At 43.7% G+C, this 18,014-nt stretch overlaps 1 protein-coding gene across 1 annotated transcript; it reads left to right on the top strand.

Moving 5' to 3' along the window:
* Positions 1-5,421: 5,421 nt before the first annotated feature.
* On the top strand, positions 5,422-16,533 carry LOC120915804 (proteasome assembly chaperone 4-like). Its single transcript, XM_040326603.1, has 2 exons — positions 5,422-5,499; positions 15,988-16,533. The coding sequence occupies exons 1-2, from the start codon at positions 5,422-5,424 to the stop codon at positions 16,309-16,311; spliced, it is 402 nt and encodes a 133-aa protein (XP_040182537.1). The 3' UTR covers positions 16,312-16,533.
* The last annotated feature ends 1,481 nt before the right edge of the window (positions 16,534-18,014 follow it).

Genomic DNA, 18,014 nt, shown 5'->3' with positions numbered 1-18,014 from the left:
TCAGTGATTTTTATCGTGACTGTGATATTGCGATGGACACCCCGGGACACTTTTGACACTATTTTGGATCCATTCACATTTATACAGCAAACAGTGCTATAACTATTCACTGATTACTGTGTAAATGTGACTGGCATATATGAATTTATGAATAAATTCATATATGTTGATTGATGTTTATAAATGATAATTAATTGATCTTAATATAAATATTTTATATTTTGTTTAATCTGAATTTCTTCAAATAACTTTTTTAATTGTTTTCTTTTCTTTCTTTTTTTCTTAAATAATAAACATTGATTCATATACATTTACAAGTTTTTTTTTTTCTTTGTTAACCAAGTAGTATTTGGTGGTTTACAGTTTATTTATTGGTAAAAATTATAAGTTATCCTTAATTGGTAGATAAGCCCAGATGGAAAGCATGCTTGACACCGCTGGGAGTGTGCTGGAAGTTAGGAACACATTTCAAAGCATGTTGCTTCTTCGATCTAAAGTGGCTAACGCTGAAAATAAACGCAGTGCTATAGGAGCGAGTCCAGGAGTGACTGCAACTGCTCACCAGGAGGATCAAAAAGCTTTGCCTAGAGCACAATAGGATTAGAAGAAGGTATTCACATTGAGCTCCTCATTGAGGCCATTGGAAGACTTAGGCCCAGATTCAGATAGAATTGTCTATCTATGGGTGGGCGTAACGTATCGCAGATACGTTACGCCGCCGTAAATTTGGGCGCAAGTTCCGTATTCAGAAACAACTTGCGCCCTTAGTTACGGCGGCGTAACGTATGTGTGTCGGATGTGGATGATGTGGGTGTGTTTTATGTATATTAACTGTGTCCCCGCGTATTTGACGTTTTTTTTTTTACGTGAAAAAATCCCAGTGCGCATGCTCGAAATTACACCGCAAATCGTCAATGCTTTAGACGTGAACGTAACTTACGTACAGCCCTATTCGTGAACGACTTACGTAAACGACGTAAAATGTTAAAAACTTGACGCGGGAACGACGTCCATACTTAACATTAGCTACGCCTCATATAGCAGGGGTAACTTTATGCCGGAAAAAGCCTAACGTAAACGTAAATATGCAGCCTAAGATACGACGGTGTAAGACACTTACGCCGGTCGGAGCTTAGAGAAATCTATGCGTAACTGATTCTCTGAATCAGGCGCATAGATACGACCCCGCACACTCAGAGATACGCCGTCGTATGTCGTTTCTGAATCCGGGCCTTAGTGTTAAGCCTAAATATCCAATAGGTTTCCCCTAAAATGAATATTTTTTGTGTTATGCCATTTCTTTTATATAACCACTGAAGTGTTGTTTTTCTTTTCTTATATCGTTTATTTGTTTTATCTTCTTTTATTTCTTGATCTATATAAGATATGAATACATATGTATGTATGGGTATATGTTACAATACTGTTATTATCCTTAAATGAAGAAACAGATTATAATGTTTTAAAGTTCAGCTTGAAATGGAGACACAGAAGGACTAATAATAAGAAACGGATGTCACTTCAAACCCCCTCCTCCCTCTTCTTCCACCAAAGGACCAAATATGGCTCTGAGTGAAGAAAGCCCCTGTAAACTTGGGTGTAAGAGCCCTGTATAACATGAGGCTGTTTGTGCCAAATATGGACTTGCAAGGATAAACCACCATGTGTGGACTGAACCAATCAATTGTGCTCATGTGTGTGATGCCATTTTATCTATAAAGCTATGGAAATAAATGGGTTCGGTCTCTCTGACGCTGGAATACCGAAAGAAGCAGTCTGTTCTTCAGCTTTCTGCATGCTTTCATAATTTGGGTCAACGGTAGAATGGGTTTTTGCCCTGAAGTTGAGTCAGGGGTTTAATCCTTATCAGGCACTGGTCAGGCTTCATTAATGGGCAATGGTGAGGCTGCACTGATAGGCAACACTGATAAATGTGTTAATATTTATTTTTGTAACTTAATTCTGCATAAAACATTTAAGGGTAATCTCATGAGATAATTTACGAGGACGTGATTAGGGGCGGGTCATGGTAGGAGTTGGGTGGGGCAACTGGTGGCGAGTAACCCTTATGGCCTGGCTAGTAGCTCAGGACTTGACATTTTGAGCCATGCATAAGGTATATAGAACCATTGAGATTACACCTTTTTGTATATTATTATTTTATGGATCCTGTATGAAGAATTGTTTTCTATTCAAGATGGGCTTGTTTCTGTGAAGTTCCCCCTAAGGTTCCTCAGTGCATATTTGTGCATTTACGTGTCAAGTTTATATGAATTCACCTGCACATAGTTTGCTGAGAACATGTATGCATCTGCTCATTCACAAGCCACGTGATCACATGGGTTAAGCTATGCACATGAATGATTCACCTGACATAGCATGATGAAGAGATATGGGATTTGAATATTCCCACGCAATTACTTTTTATAGGTGAATCTGCGCACTTGATAAGGAATGCTAGAGATATGTTACAGGGCTTACCTGTAAAAACGAATATACCAATTGTACAAATGTTTCTAATATGCTTTGAAGGAGCAGCATGGAGCTTAATTACAAAAGATACACAGGGCCAGATTCACAGTGGAGATACGACGGTGTATCTCCTGATACGCCGTCGTATCTCTGTTTCTATCTATGCGACTGATTCATAGAATCAGTTACGCATAGATAGCCATAAGATCCGACAGGTGTAATTGTTTTACACTGTCGGATCTTAAGATGCAATACCGCGGCCGCTGCTGGGGGGAGTTTGCGTCGTAAACCAGCGTCGGGAATGCAAATTAGGAGTTACGGCGATTCCCGATGGTTTTTCGCGTTCGCTACGTCGCCGCTAGTCTAGTTTCCCGTCGCAAAGTTAGTCTTTTTTTTTTTTGGTGCCTTAACTTTACACAGCAATCGTATTGCTGTATAAAGTATGGCCGTCGTTCCCGCGTCGAAATTTAAAAAATAACGTAGTTTGCGTAAGCCGTCCGGGAATACGGAATTACGATACGAGCGTCGCCGTTCGAAAAAATGACGTCACGGCGTGCAATGCATGGCGGGAGTTCGGAAACGGAGCATGCACGGTAGGTCCGGCGCGGGAGCGCGCCTAATTTAAATGGCACACGCCCATTTAAATTGGCCCGCCTTGCGCCGGAGGCCGCCGGCGTAGGTTTTCATCGCAAGTGCTTGGTGAATCAGTCACTTGCGATGAAAAATTGCAGCGGTGTAACGTATCTATGATACGTTACGCCGCCGCTGCCCTACGTGAATCTGGCCCACAGTCCCATTTGTGAACATACCATTTATTTTTGAGCATACCTTTTGATTGAACTTTTTTTCAATTTATGTGAATTCCCGGCGAGGACTTTTGAGTACACAACATACTTCTATGTCTTGATTGTAACTATACAATAACTTTGGTTGATGTGGTATTATGATTAATAGATGTCGGTTTAACTCACTTTAACTTTTTTGGCCAGAGATTGAGCAATCCCAAAAGCGCAGTCCCTTTGCGATGCGCGGCCTGGTGCTTTTCAGACCGCTCTTAACCACTTAACCCCTGGACCATATTGCTGGTCAAAGACCAGAGCACTTTTTGCAATTCGGCACTGCGTTGCTTTAACTGACAATTGCGCGGTCGTGCGACGTGGCTCCCAAACAAAATTGGCGTCCTTTTTCCCCACAAATAGAGCTTTCTTTGGTGGTATTTGATCACCTCTGCAGTTTTTAGTTTTTGCGCTATAAACAAAAATAGAGCGACAATTTTGAAAAAAAAATTTTTTTTTACTTTTTGCTATAATAAATATCCCCCAAAAATATATAAAAAAACATTTTTTTTCCTCAGTTTAGGCCGATACGTATTCTTCTACATATTTTTCGTAAAAAAAAAAAACAATAAGTGTTTATTGATTTGCGCAAAAGTTATAGCGTTTACAATTTTTATTAATATTTTATTTTTACTAGTAATGGCGGCGATCAGCGTTTTTTTTTCGGTACTGCGACATTATGGCGGACACTTCGGACACTTTTGACACATTTTTGGGACCATTGGCATTTTTATAGCGATCAGTGCTATAAAAATGCATTGGATTACTATAAAAATGCCACTGGCAATGAAGGGGTTAACACTAGGGGGCGGGGAAGGGGTTATGTATGTTACCTGGGTGTGTTCTAACTGTAGGGGGGGTGGCCTCACTAGGGGAAATGACTGATCTTCTGTTCATACGTTGTATGAACAGAAGATCAACATTTCTCTCCCTGACAGGACCGAGAGCTGTGTGTTTACACACACAACTCCCGGTCCCCACTCTGTAACGAGCGATTGCGTGTGCCCGGCGGCGATCGCGCACGCGAGCCGGGGGCTAGCGAGGTGCGCGCACGCGCCCCTAGTGGCCTGCGCAAGAGCCGACGTATAGCTACGGGCTCTCGCGCAGGGGAGCTGACCTGCCACCGTAAAATGACGGCAGCTGGTAGGCAAGTAGTTAAAGAATCACTAAAATTAGAAACAATGGCCTTGAAATGACAGAGCTAAATTATTTTAGGATCTGTGGGTGTATGTTATCTGGTCCAGGTGCTTTTATCTACCTTTATTCTGTCTAAATATTTATGGACCATATCATTTTGAGCCATTGTGGATCATTTGGGGCTGTGTCACTACCACCCCCATCATGGACATGGGCTCCTCTATGCTCCTTTGTATACACCCGAAAAGAAAAAAGACAGGGGTTTCTATAGTTGAATGAAGCGCTACTCCAAGGCCTACTACACCATTCGGTGGTCAGCCCTCTAACCAAAAGGGGAGCCGTGTGGGAAAGAATTCCCAACAACAACAAGCATCCAAGCAGTTATTTAGGCAGACAAGGCTAGATGGGTAGTAAAAAAAAACTTGCATTTTATTGAAAACGTTTTAAACATTAAAAAAGGCGCAAAGCTTCTTAGTGTCACTCAGTGCATGCACGGAAACACCAAAGATTAAAAACCAGACAAAAGCAGAAACAAACACACAGCACACAGATCCGGATCATATCAAGGACTAGAGGACAACAGATGCAAATACAATGCCCTAAAGGACATTGAGGTGTGGACTAAAAAAAGGAATGGTCAAAAATGGTGCATTTACATCTGTAGATCCTGTATGCCCTGGAGCCCTACCAATATCCTGCAAACATAAGGTGCGGCTGGGAACAAATAGCTTGAGTTGATTGATGTTAGCAGAAGTGGCTCGGGTGAGCCTGTGAATGGCACAGTTGCATACGCACAGCAGGAAGACAAGGTTATATGGTATAGTACAGTATAGACTAATGCCAGTGATCATTAGTCGGGTCTCAATTCCACACTATAAAGGGGACTGCAGCATGCATCACACCCGTGTGTATACCTCCGTAAGGATTGGAATTGAGACCCGACTAATGATCCTTGTTTGCCTAAATAACCGCTTGGATGCTTGTTGTTGAAAGTTCTTTCCCACACTGCACCCCTTTTTCTGCTTCTTTTCCTTTGTATACACAGCTGAAGAAGGTATGTTATAAATTTGCCTTCTCTTTGTCCCTAGTTACCCGCTCCACATTATTTTTTAAAAGGCATACATGCTCAGACCTGACCTTTTATCAATATATTTGAAGAATTTTCTGGGGTTTGTCCTACTATCTTTTGCAATTTGTTGTTCGTATTGAATTTTTACATCTTTGATTTCCTTTTTACATATTCTGTTATATTCTTTGTAGCATTTAAACAATGATAGTGTTCCTTAACAATTTTTTTTTTTTTAAAGCTCCTTTCTTATCATTTATAGATATTTTAACTTTTGCCATGAGCCTCATAGGTTTCATTTTTTAGCCTTTTAAACTTATTGACCGCAGTGAGTTTGCATACAGTCTTTTTAAAGAATTCCCGTTTCTGTTCTTTGTTCATTAATGCCAATATTCCCTCCCGGTCTAAGTCTTGGAGAGCAGCCCTCATCCTTGGAAAATTTGCTCTCTTAAGCCTCGTACACACGATAGGTTAACCAGAGGACAATGGTCTGAAGGACCGTTGTCATAGGTTAACCGATGAAGCTGACTGATGGTCCGTCACGCCTACACACCATAGGTTAAATAACCGATCGTGTCAGAACGTGGTGACGTAAAACACAACGACGTGCTGAAAAAAAAGAAGTTCAATGCTTCCAAGCATGCGTCGACTTGATTCTGAGCATGCATGGATTTTTAACCGATGGTTGTGCGTACTAACGATCGGTTTTGACCTATCGGTTACCAATCCATCGGTTAAATAAAGGAAAAGACGGTTATAGGGAGGAGAAATTCTCCTCCGAATATAGGGATTTTTGAAGTGAGGTGTTACTCTTAATATTCAAGGCAAGCGCACAAAACACAATGGTTTTTGAAAAATATCAAAATAAGTTTAATTTTCATATAAAAATCCATAAAAGTTTTCATATAAACAGTTTACATGATTATGACCACAAAATTTTTTTGTATAAAGAAATGAGAAAGAAAGAATTAAAAAGAAAAGAACGAATTGCAAGCCCTGACGAAGCACAATAGTGCAAAACTAGTTGGCAGTCTGCATTTATAATTCTTTCTTTCTCATTTCTTTATACAAAAAAATTTTGTGGTCATAATCATGTAAACTGTTTATATGAAAACTTTTATGGATTTTTATATGAAAATTAAACTTATTTTGATATTTTTCAAAAACCATTGTGTTTTGTGCGCTTGCCTTGAATATTAAGAGTAACACCTCACTTCAAAAATCCCTATATTCGGAGGAGAATTTCTCCTCCCTATAACTGTCTTTTCCTTTATTTTTCTTTTGATGGGATTGTGAGTCACTGTTTCTCAATCTAGGAAATCATTCACCCACCCCCATCCTTTTCCAATCCATCGGTTAAATTTTAAAGCAAGTTGGCTTTTTTTAAACCGAAGGGTAAATAACCTATAGGGCCCACACACGATCGGTTTTGACCATCAGACCGTTATCCTCTGGTTAACTTATCGTATGTACGAGGCTTTAAAGGGGTTGTAAAGGTAAAAAAAAAAAATCCCTAAATAGCTTCCTTTACCTTAGTGCAGTCCTCCTTCACTTACCTCATCCTTCCATTTTGCTTTTAAATGTCCTTATTTCTTCTGAGAAATCCTCACTTCCTGTTCTTCTGTCTGTAACTACACACCGTAATGCGAGGCTTTCTTCCTGGTGTGGAGAAAGCCTCTTGAGGGGTGAGGGGGCGAGCAGGAGGGTCAGGACCCCCCCCCCCCCCCCTCAAGAAGCTTTCTCCACACCAGGAAGAAAGCTTTGCATTACTGTGTGGAGTTACAGACAGAAGAACAGGAAGTGAGGATTTCTCAGAAGAAATAAGGACATTTAAAAGCAAAATGGAAGGATGAGGTAAGTGAAGGAGGACTGCACTAAGGTAAAGGTAGCTATTTAGGGAAATCCGGGCTCTTTAATAAAAAGAAAAAAGAAAAAAAAAAGAAAGAAAAAAATATATATATAAAAAAAAAAGGGGGGGGGGGGTTGCCATCCGGGGCCCTGGGGACCTCCGGGCCCCTTACACAAAAAAAAAAAAGGGGGTTGCCATCCGGGCCCCTTAAAGGTGTACTGCCTGTACCCCCCTGATGGCAGCCCTGCTACCTGTGTAACTATATGGTTATGTATCATGTCAGGAAGGTGTTAAACCTTTCCAGAATGTGATGTGTACACTCACATCATTAGGAAGCCTAATTAACTTGCAGCATTGTGAAACAAAGGCAATTATGCACAAGAATCCATGGGAAAAAGTCGATCAGAATTATGTGTTGAGTAAGAACTAAATTTGTTTTAATTAGCTGATCCTTAGACAAACCAAGAAAATTGAACCAGTAGACTACTACTAGCATCTGGGAACACATCTCTTGGGCTTTGCTCACACATGCAGCAAGGGGGCAGTAATACCTGGCGCTTGAGCCATGGTTTTACCACCTACCTGAACCTGGGCATGCAGCTGCTCAGGGCTGTGCACATTCTATGGTTGCTATGCTGTGATTAGTGGCCACAACATAAATTAAATGTTACCACCACCAAATGCAATCAATAAAAGTCCTTGGGGCCACGCACATGTGCAAAACACGTGGTAGTGAGTTATTTACAGGGTTAAATAAGGAGGTGACATAACACCGCCTCACAACACCTGTCAAATGCCCTCTCAATACTGATCTGACATGGATCTCATGGCAAAGAACTCTCTGAGGATCTAAAAATAAAAATAAAAAGAATTGTTGCTCTACATAAAGATGGCCTTGGCTATAAGAAGATTGCCAAGACCCTGAAACTGAGCTGCAGCACGGTGGCCAAGACCATACAGCGGTATAACAGGACAGGTTCCACTCAGAACAGGCCTCGACATGGTCGACAAAAGAAGTTGAGTGCACGTGCTCAGCGTCATATCCAGAGATTGTCTTTGGGAAATAGATGTATGAGTGCTGCCAGCATTGCTGCAGAGGTTGGAGGGGTGGGGGGTCAGCCTGTCAGTGCCCAGACCATACGCCGCACACTGCATCAAATTGGTCTGCATGGCTGTCATCCCAGAAGGAAGCCTCTTCTAAAGATGATGCACAAGAAAGTCCGCAATCCGTTTGCTGAAGACAAGCAGACTAAGGACATGGATTACTGGAATCATGTCCTGTGGTCTGATGAGACCAAGATAAACTTATTTGGTTCAGATGGTGTGAAGCGTGTGTGGGGGCAACCAGGTGAGAAGAACGAAGACAAGTGTGTCTTGCCTACAGTCAAGCATGGTGGTGGCAGTGTCAGGTTCTGGGGCGGCATGAGTGCTGCCGGCACTGGGGAACTACAGATCATTGAGGGAACTATGAATGCCAATACTATGAATAACTATGAATGCCAGTACTGTGACATACTGAAGCAGAGCATGATCCCCTACCCTTGGAGGCTAGGCCGCAGGGCAGTATTCCAACATGATAATGACCCCAAACACACCTCCAAGATGACCACTGCCTTACTAAAGAAGTTGAGGGTAAAGGTGATGGACTGGCCAAGCATGTCTCCAGACCTAAACCCTATTGAGCATCTGTGGGACATCCTCAAACAGAAGGTGGAGGAGCGCAAGGTCTCTAACATCCACCAGCTCTGTGATGTCATCAGGGAGGAGTGAAGAGGACTCCAGTGGCAACATGTGACGCTCTGGTGAACTCCATGCCCAGGAGGGATAAGGCAAAGCTGGAAAATAATTGGATCGACATATTGAGTTACCTTAATGTGGCATATGGGTGCAGGTGGAGAACAAAGCAGTGAGCGAAGGTCCAGACAGCGAATAAAGGGTTTTCCAATGCTTTATTCCAGGCCAAACACGGCCAACATCAACATTTAGTGGGAAGAGCAGGTTGATGAAGGAAAAAGAGAACCTTGCAGTGTCAGGTCCGGATATTAATTGAGCAGTACTTGCTCAATATAGTACCAAATGTTATTCGTCGCCACTCTATTTGGAGTGGGTACAGTGCCCCCGGTCAGACCCCTCTCACAAGCCTGGCAGCTGAGGTGTCACTTTGGATTTGCTGGGAGGAACAGATCTCTCTCACAGACCTGGCTCTAGGACCTCTGCCACAGGCCAATTACTTTAGGTGAGCTAAATGGATGAGCAGAGCGAATCCTCCCAGTAGGTCTTAGCATAGGTCACCGGATGACAGCAAAACGTACCTGTCAGCATTCCGGTCACCAGATCCCCGATTGGTTCGTTCAAGCCCTGTTGGACAACCTGCCTCCAGGTTCTCCTCAAGCCGACCCCCCAATCGAACGGCACCCAGCCTGGGATCCTCTCAATAAAACTGGGGACCCAGTAAGTCACTGGAGTCCCTTTTTACCTCCGGATGAGGGTTTGTGTAGCCTGCAATTCTGACCTGGTGGGCCTCGCTGGCGGGGTCCATGGATGCGCGCACCCTGAAGGTGGATGTCGCACCTGGAACCGGGACCCCGCGAAACTTGCTTAGCACATGACACCTGTCAATAGGGCTGCAACAGATCCGTGATCCAAACGGGTCACCCCCTTCGGATCGGAACACATTGTGATCCACGGATTGCCGCGCCTTCGGAGCTAGGCAGAAGCCGCGGCCTTTCCTAATGTTATGTCCGCGGCTCCGGAGCTAGGCCGAAGCCACGGCCTTTCCTAATGTTATGGCCGCGGCTTCGGCCAATTTCCGGAGCCGTGGACATAACATTAGGAAAGGCCACGGCTTCGGCCTAGCTCCGAAGCCGCGGACATAACATTAGGAAAGGCCGCGGATTCGGCCTAGCTCCGGAGCCGCGGCCATCTTGGTACACCCGGCAGAGGCCCTCCTCCTCTGTTTACACCCACAGAGGAGGAGGAGAGTATTGTCTTTGGTAATATGGCACTTCTGTCTCTAAAACAAATCTTTACCCGCCTTTGATAAAAAGCCCACAGTAAAATCATACAACAAATACTTTAGTTGCATGACATTACTCTAGGGCTTGCAGCATGGTACCTCTCTGCACATAGTAACATGATGTTCTAGCTAATATTGCATACATGGATATTACAGTGGGGGGTGGATATTACAGTGTGGGGGGGGGGGGGTGAGAGGTGTGGATATTACAGTGGGGGAGAATTTTTTTTATTTTTTTTGCCGATCCGATCCGTGACTCTTGATCTGAGGAACGATCCGAACCGTGAGTTTTTTGATCCGTTGCACCCCTACCTGTCACAGATATACCCCTCCCTAGCATGCCTTGCGAGGGAGAAACTTCTCTGATTGGCTGCTGGGGAAAGTTGCTCTGCCAGAACCCCTCTGGTGCCACCTGCTGGCCAGGGATGGTATTGCATCCCTGGAGCACAGACTGACCCAGTTGACTTTTCTGGAGTGACAGAAGTCCCAATTTTAGCAAATTTTGAACGGGAGCAAAGTAACTCTCCCATTCCCCACTAACTTTAGCGTAGTGCCCATACTGAAAGTAAGGGGGAGCTACATTTACATTGTAGCAAAGTGTCATTTCTTCAGTGTTGTCACATGAAAAGATAGAAGAAAATAGTTACACAAGTGTGAGGGGTGTACTGACTTTTGGGAGATACTGTAATTATATTTAAACTTTTTCCGATTGGCAGCCCAGTCCTGATTGACTCAGAGTGCTGCCCAATATCCGATTATCATATTATTAATTATCTTGTCGCTGAAACAAATAGAGTGACTGTATTTGAGAAGACAATTAGCATAATGTTTGCTGTCTCATTGGATAATTCTGAGATCTTGGCAATCCTATAATAATTGCACTTTCATACCCACTCATTACTGCATTTCTGCATCTCAAGTGTCTGTTACTTAAAGGCACTTCCCTAAGAGAGAGTCATAAATAAGAGTTTTATTGAGTCTGAATAAACATACGTGGACAGGTCAGTGTTCTCCGATCACATCGATCATGAAGACTCTGCCGATCCTGACATTGGTCCTCTGGATCTCTGTTGCTACAGGTAAGAATTCAGTTTTAGCTTTATCATTTTACACTTGGTGTTCCATAGCTGTTTATTTTACGGATGTGTCCTGTGCTGGACAGATGATTTACTTTGTAACTCCTAAGGGCTAGATTCAGAGACAGTTACACCTCTGAATCAGTAGATACGCCACCGTAACTCTGAATCTACGCCGTTGTAAATTTAAGCGTATTCTGGAAACCAGATACGCTTAAATAAGACTAAGATACGAGCGCCGTATCTTAGGATGCATATTTACGCTGGCCGCTAGGTGGCGCTTCCGTTGAGTTCGGCGTAGAATATGCAAATGACTAGATACGCCGATTCAGAAACGTACGTGCGCCTGGCGCATTTTTTTTACGTCGTTTACGTAAGGCTTTTTCCGGCGTAAAGTTAGTCGAACAAATAGCTGGCCTAGCCAATGTTAAGTATGGCCGTCGTTCCCGAGTCGAAATTTGAAAATTTTACATCGTTTGCGTAAGTCGTCTGTGAATGGGGCTAGACGTGATTTACGTTCACGTCGAAACCAATACGTCTTTGCGGCGTACTTTGGAGCAATGCACACTGGGATATGTCGCCGTTCGTTAAAGCGGGAGTTCACCCATTTATTAAAAATTTTTTTTTCTCCCCTTAGATTCCTGCTCGTTTTGTCTAGGGGAATCAGCTATTTGTATTAAAATATGAGCTGTACGTACCCGTTTTCGAGATGCATCTTCTTCCGTCGCTTCCGGGTATGGGTCTTCGGGAGCGGGCGTTCCTTCTTGATTGACAGTCTTCCGAGAGGCTTCCGACGGTCGCATCCATCGCGTCACTCGTAGCCGAAAGAAGCCGAACGTCGGTGCGGCTCTATACTGCGCCTGCGCACCGACGTTCGGCTTCTTTCGGAAAATCGTGACGCGTTGGATGCGACCGTCGGAAGCCTCTCGGAAGACTGTCAATCAAGAAGGAACGCCCATTCCCGCAGCCCATACCCGGAAGCGACGGAGAGGATGCATCTCGTAAACGGGTAAGTACTGCACATATTTTAAAACAAATAGCCGATTCCCCTAGAGAAAACGAGCATGAATCTAAGGGGAAAAAGTGCCCTCTAAGGGTGAACCCCCGCTTTAAAAACGTCAATCACGTCGGGTCACTAGTCATTAACATAAAACACGCCACCCTGTTCCACATTTGAATTAGGCGCGCTTACGCCGGCAGATTTACGCTACGCCGCCGCAACTTACGGAGCAAGTGCTTTGTGAATACTGCACTTGCTTCTCTAAATTGCGGCGGCGTAGCGTAAATAACATACGCTACGCCCGCACAAACTTACGTCCCCCTACCTGAATCTAGCCCATAGTGTATAAGAGGCCACCAGTGCGACTTGTCATTCAACTTGAGAGTTCAAAGTCACATGACACGTCTCACCTCATTAGCAACAATGGAACCGTTCAAACCGGTGCGATTCAACCTTTGAAAAAGCTAGGTTCCTGCACTATTTTTGTTCAAAGCCACACTAGTGTGAACCAGGGCTAAAAGGAGAAAATATTTTTGTTAAAGGAACGCTAAAGGCAAAAAAAATTTTAAATAACAAACATGTTATGAAAGTGGGGTGTATTTCCGCGCCAAATGTGATAAGCAACACTATGTGAAATATTATTATCTACTTCAAATAACAAGCAGCTCCTCTGAAGACAAAATACATAAAATTATTTACTGTGCAATGAATAGAAATGTGGGAGAGGGCGCTAGTGAGATAAGACACCTAATGTGAATAATTCCTAGCAATTGGGACACCCTCACTAGGAGGATCCCAAATGGCAGGGTGATACTAATGAATAAACGCTCTAATATATGTGAATCCAACAATCAATAAATCTCTACCCAGAGAAATCCGGTGGGTACACAATTGCAAAAAAATATATATATATAAAAATATGTAAAAAATCTGTGAAATAATTAGATGCAACAAACTAATATACAAAATGTGTGAGTGCCATGAACAGTGGGGCTTCATTCATATACAAACGTGGGGCTGCATTAATATAAAAAGTGGGGCTGCATTCATATACAAAGTGGGGCTGCATTCATATACAAAGTGGGGCTGCATTCATATACAAAGTGGGGCTGCATTCATAGACAAAAGTGGGGCTGCATTAATATACAAAAGTGGGGCTTCAATAATATACAAAGTGAGGCTGCATTCATATACAACGTGGGGCTGCATTCATATACAAAGTGGGGCTGCATTCATATACAAAGTGGGGCTGCATTAATATACAAAAGTGGGGCTTCATTAATATACAAGTGGGGCTGCATTAATATACAAAAGTGGGACTGCATTCAGAGACAAAAGTGGGACTGCATTCATATACAAAAGTGGGACTGCATTCATAGACAAAAGTGGGGCTGCATTCATAGACAAAAGTGGGGCTGCATTTATATATACAGTGGGGCTGCATTCATATACAAAAGTGGGACTGCATTAATATACAAAAGTGGGACTGAATTTGTATACAAAAGTGGGGCTGCGTTAATATACAAAAGTGGGGCTGCATTAATATACAAATGGGGCTGCAGTCATATACAAAGTGGGGCTGCATTAATATACAAAGTGGGGCTGCATTCATATACAAAGTGGGGCTGCATTCTTATACAAAGTGGGGCTGCATTCATAGACAAAAGTGGGGCTGCATTAATATACAAAAGTGGGGCTTCAATAATATACAAAGTGAGGCTGCATTCATATACAACGTGGGGCTGCATTCATATACAAAGTGGGGCTGCATTCATATACAAAGTGGGGCTGCATTAATATACAAAAGTGGGGCTTCATTAATATACAAGTGGGGCTGCATTAATATACAAAAGTGGGACTGCATTCAGAGACAAAAGTGGGACTGCATTCATATACAAAAGTGGGACTGCATTCATAGACAAAAGTGGGGCTGCATTCATAGACAAAAGTGGGGCTGCATTTATATATACAGTGGGGCTGCATTCATATACAAAAGTGGGACTGCATTAATATACAAAAGTGGGACTGAATTTGTATACAAAAGTGGGGCTGCGTTAATATACAAAAGTGGGGCTGCATTAATATACAAATGGGGCTGCAGTCATATACAAAGTGGGGCTGCATTAATATACAAAGTGGGGCTGCATTCATATACAAAGTGGGGCTGCATTAATATACAAAGTGGGCTGCATTAATATACAAAAGTGGGACTGCATTCATAGACAAAAGTGGGACTGCATTCATTGACAAAAGTGGGGCTGCATTCATAGACAAAAGTGGGACTGCATTCATAGACAAAAGTGGGGCTGCATTTATATACAAAAGTGGGACTGCATTAATATACAAAAGTGGGGCTGCATTTATATACAAAAGTGGGTCTGCATTTATATACAAAAGTGGGACTGCATTAATATACAAAAGTGGGGCTGCATTTATATACAAACGTGGGGCTGCATTTATATACAAAAGTTGGACTGCATTCATATACAAAAGTGGGGCTGCATTCATATACAAAAGTGGGGCTGCATTCATATACAAAAGTGGGGCTGCATTTATATACAAAAGTGGGGCTGCATTTATATACAAAAGTGGGACTGCATTAATATACAACAGTGGGACTGAATGTATATACAAAAGTGGGACTGCATTTATATACAAAAGTGGGGCTGCATTCATATACAAAAGTGGGGCTGCATTTATATATACAGTGGGGCTGCAATCATATACAAAAGTGGGACTGCATTAATATACAAAAGTGGGACTGAATTTATATACAAAAGTGGGGCTGCATTAATATACAACAGTGGGGCTGCATTAATATACAACAGTGGGGCTGCATTCATATACAAAAGTGGGGCTGCATTCATATACAAAAGTGGGGCTGCATTCATATACAAAAGTGGGGCTGCATTTATATACAAAAGTGGGACTGCATTTATATAAAAAAGTGGGGCTGCATTCATATACAAAAGTGGGACTGAATGTATATACAAAAGTGGGACTGCATTTATATACAAAAGTGGGGCTGCGTTCATATATACAGTGGGGCTGCATTCATATGTACCGTGAGGCTGCAATGATGGGCACTGATGAGGCTGCATTGATCTCTTGTACCATGTTTTCAGTCTCTGACCATCTCTTGTACCATGTCTCCAGTCTCTGACCATCCTTTGTACCATGACCATCCTTTGTACCATGTCTGCAGTCTCTGACCATCTCTTGTACCATGTCTGCAGTCTCTGACCATCCCTTGTACCATGTCTGCAGTCTCTGACCATCTCTTGTACCATGTCTGCAGTCTCTGACCATCCCTTGTACCATGTCTGCAGTCTCTGACCATCTCAACATTGCAGCGGACACATCGGACATCTAATTGAGTTCTGTAAGCAACACCTTATTTTCTGGCAGTGCCCCTCCCGAGACTAGACTCTGGATCCGCCCTTGCGCCCCCAGGGACACGGCCCAGTGCATTTTGTCCTCAAGACTTCGTCCAAGGGGACCTAGCAGACACTGGTAGCTTTAGAAAAGTTACTAGCCCTCGTCCCATCTCTGTGACAGAGCGGTGCACTTCCATGTGATGAGCCTGCAGGACTGCTTCCTAGTGTGGGTCGGCTTCTCTCCCAGCCTGAGGAACCTGGCGATGGCCATGTGCAGCAGATATGACACGGTACCATTGTCTACTTTGATACTTGGAGACAAGTCTGATCCTACTTCAAGTTCTTTTGCACAGAGGTTGGCAATGAAGACTAAAAAGCAAGTGTTTGTTAGCATCAGCATTCCAACAACTGACAGCCAGCTATTGTTGCTGATCGAGAAACGAATCAAGCAGGAAATGGAGACCTTTCCTGAAAAGTTTTAAAGGACAGAATGTTACACTGACCAGGTACCTAACCCTGCCTGTGCAGATCTACAGCGCCATCACGGTCATTGGAAGTCAATGAGGAGCAGCAGAGAGTGCTGGGAAAAGAAGCCAGTAGAAGCTGATTACGTACCAAAGACCAAATGCATAACATTAGCCCCTATTACCAGATTTAAATGTATTAGGGGATTCAAGGGATAAAGCTCACATTTTCAAATAAGATTATTTTGAAAAAAAAAAAAAAAAGAAAAGTTACTAGCACATCTGCCTTGTGGCACTGAGGATCTCAGTTCAGACATTACCAGTATGTAATTTGAAAGTTCTTCCTGTGTTTGCGTGGGTTTTCTCTCACACTCCAAAGCCATTCTTGTGGGTTAATTGACTGCTGTCTAAACTGGCCCCAGTATGTCCCATAGGGACCTTATGTAGCACCCCTCTAACAACCCAAAGGCAAAAAGACACCGGCAAGGGCGGACTAGCATTTCAGTGCTGAGTCCATGGTTAAAATGAGGGGAATAAAAAAGTACATTGGGTGCCAATCACTTTTGTTTTTTTAAAGGTTTATTTCAGAATGGTTAATGAGGTAAGGGTTAGGGGTCCCAGATACCGTATAGGATCGCTTACAGACTCTCCAGATGCAGATCAATGTCCAGTTTCACGGTGTCAGAACCTTTAAGCCGACCCGGAACACTGTAAGCACATTCCCAAATTGTAGTGCTTCCTCCAAGTGAGTCACCAGGTCCCAGGGCTGGACTGGGACAAAAATGTGGCCCTGGACTTCATCCAGACTGGCCCACTTTGACAGGCCTCTCCCATGGCGGCCGGACAACTCCCGCACCCCCCTGACCACCCAAGCCCCCTCTCCCCCTTCACTAGCCACTAGCTGTTCTACTTTATTAGAGTAGAGCGGCTGGTACTGGTTCTCTTTTATAGGCAGTACCAGTGGGGAAGCTAGACATTATTTCACTCGGGGCAAAGGATCAGTTTGGTGCCCCCTTTTATGGGACAAGATTAGGCAGAAGTGAGAAACTCCCAGGCCATAGCTGTTGAGTCAGCTGTCTGTCCCCTCCCCCGTGCTCCTCTGTCGTCCCCCCTGCTCCTCTGCTCCTCCCCCCTGCTTCTTTGTTCCCCCCAGGTGAGCGCTGCAGGAGGGAGAGGAGGTTAGCGCTGCAGGAAGGAAGAGACAGAGGACCAGAGGGGGGCGGTGGTCCGCTGTCACTGAAGCCGGCCCACTGAGCCATCGGCCCACCGGGAAACTCCCTGTAGTCCCAATGGCCAGTCCATCCCTGCCAGGCCCTTCTGAGAGACCATCCTTCTTCCTGACGCTCTCCAGCAAGGGGCCTCCCCTGGGTCTCCTCCTTGGCACACCTTCCTCTAGACCAGGCAGGACAGCTTCAGGAGCACATGTTAGGCCCCAAAATAGGCTATTGGACCTAACAGCAGACCCAATACTGACCCAAGTATTTATATCCCTCCAGCATACACCAGTGGCATAAACCACCTACTGGATATGCTGAAGAAAATATAACTACCGTATATACTCGAGTATAAGCCGAGATTTTCAGCACATTTTTTGGTGCTGAAAATGCCCTCCTCGGGTCACCTTTTTGCGCTTGATCTCCCGGACATTGGGGACCCAGAACCGGCCAAACTTGGCACACATGTAGCCCCAATCTTCCTCTACAAGTGAGCAACGTTTGTTG

This window comes from Rana temporaria, chromosome 10, assembly GCF_905171775.1.
Source record: "Rana temporaria chromosome 10, aRanTem1.1, whole genome shotgun sequence".
Lineage (NCBI taxonomy): Eukaryota > Metazoa > Chordata > Amphibia > Anura > Ranidae > Rana > Rana temporaria.
The sequence above is the reverse complement of the archived record's forward strand: the minus strand, read 5'-3'. Positions and strand labels throughout refer to the sequence as shown.

Bases quoted from the DNA above. Each gene is read 5' to 3' on its own strand.
- LOC120915804 (XM_040326603.1), top strand. From the start codon at position 5,422: ATGCTTGTTGTTGAAAGTTCTTTCCCACACTGCACCCCTTTTTCTGCT. The intron at 5,500-15,987 runs GTATGTTATAAA...AAAAGTTACTAG, and splicing joins TGTATACACAGCTGAAGAAG to CCCTCGTCCCATCTCTGTGA.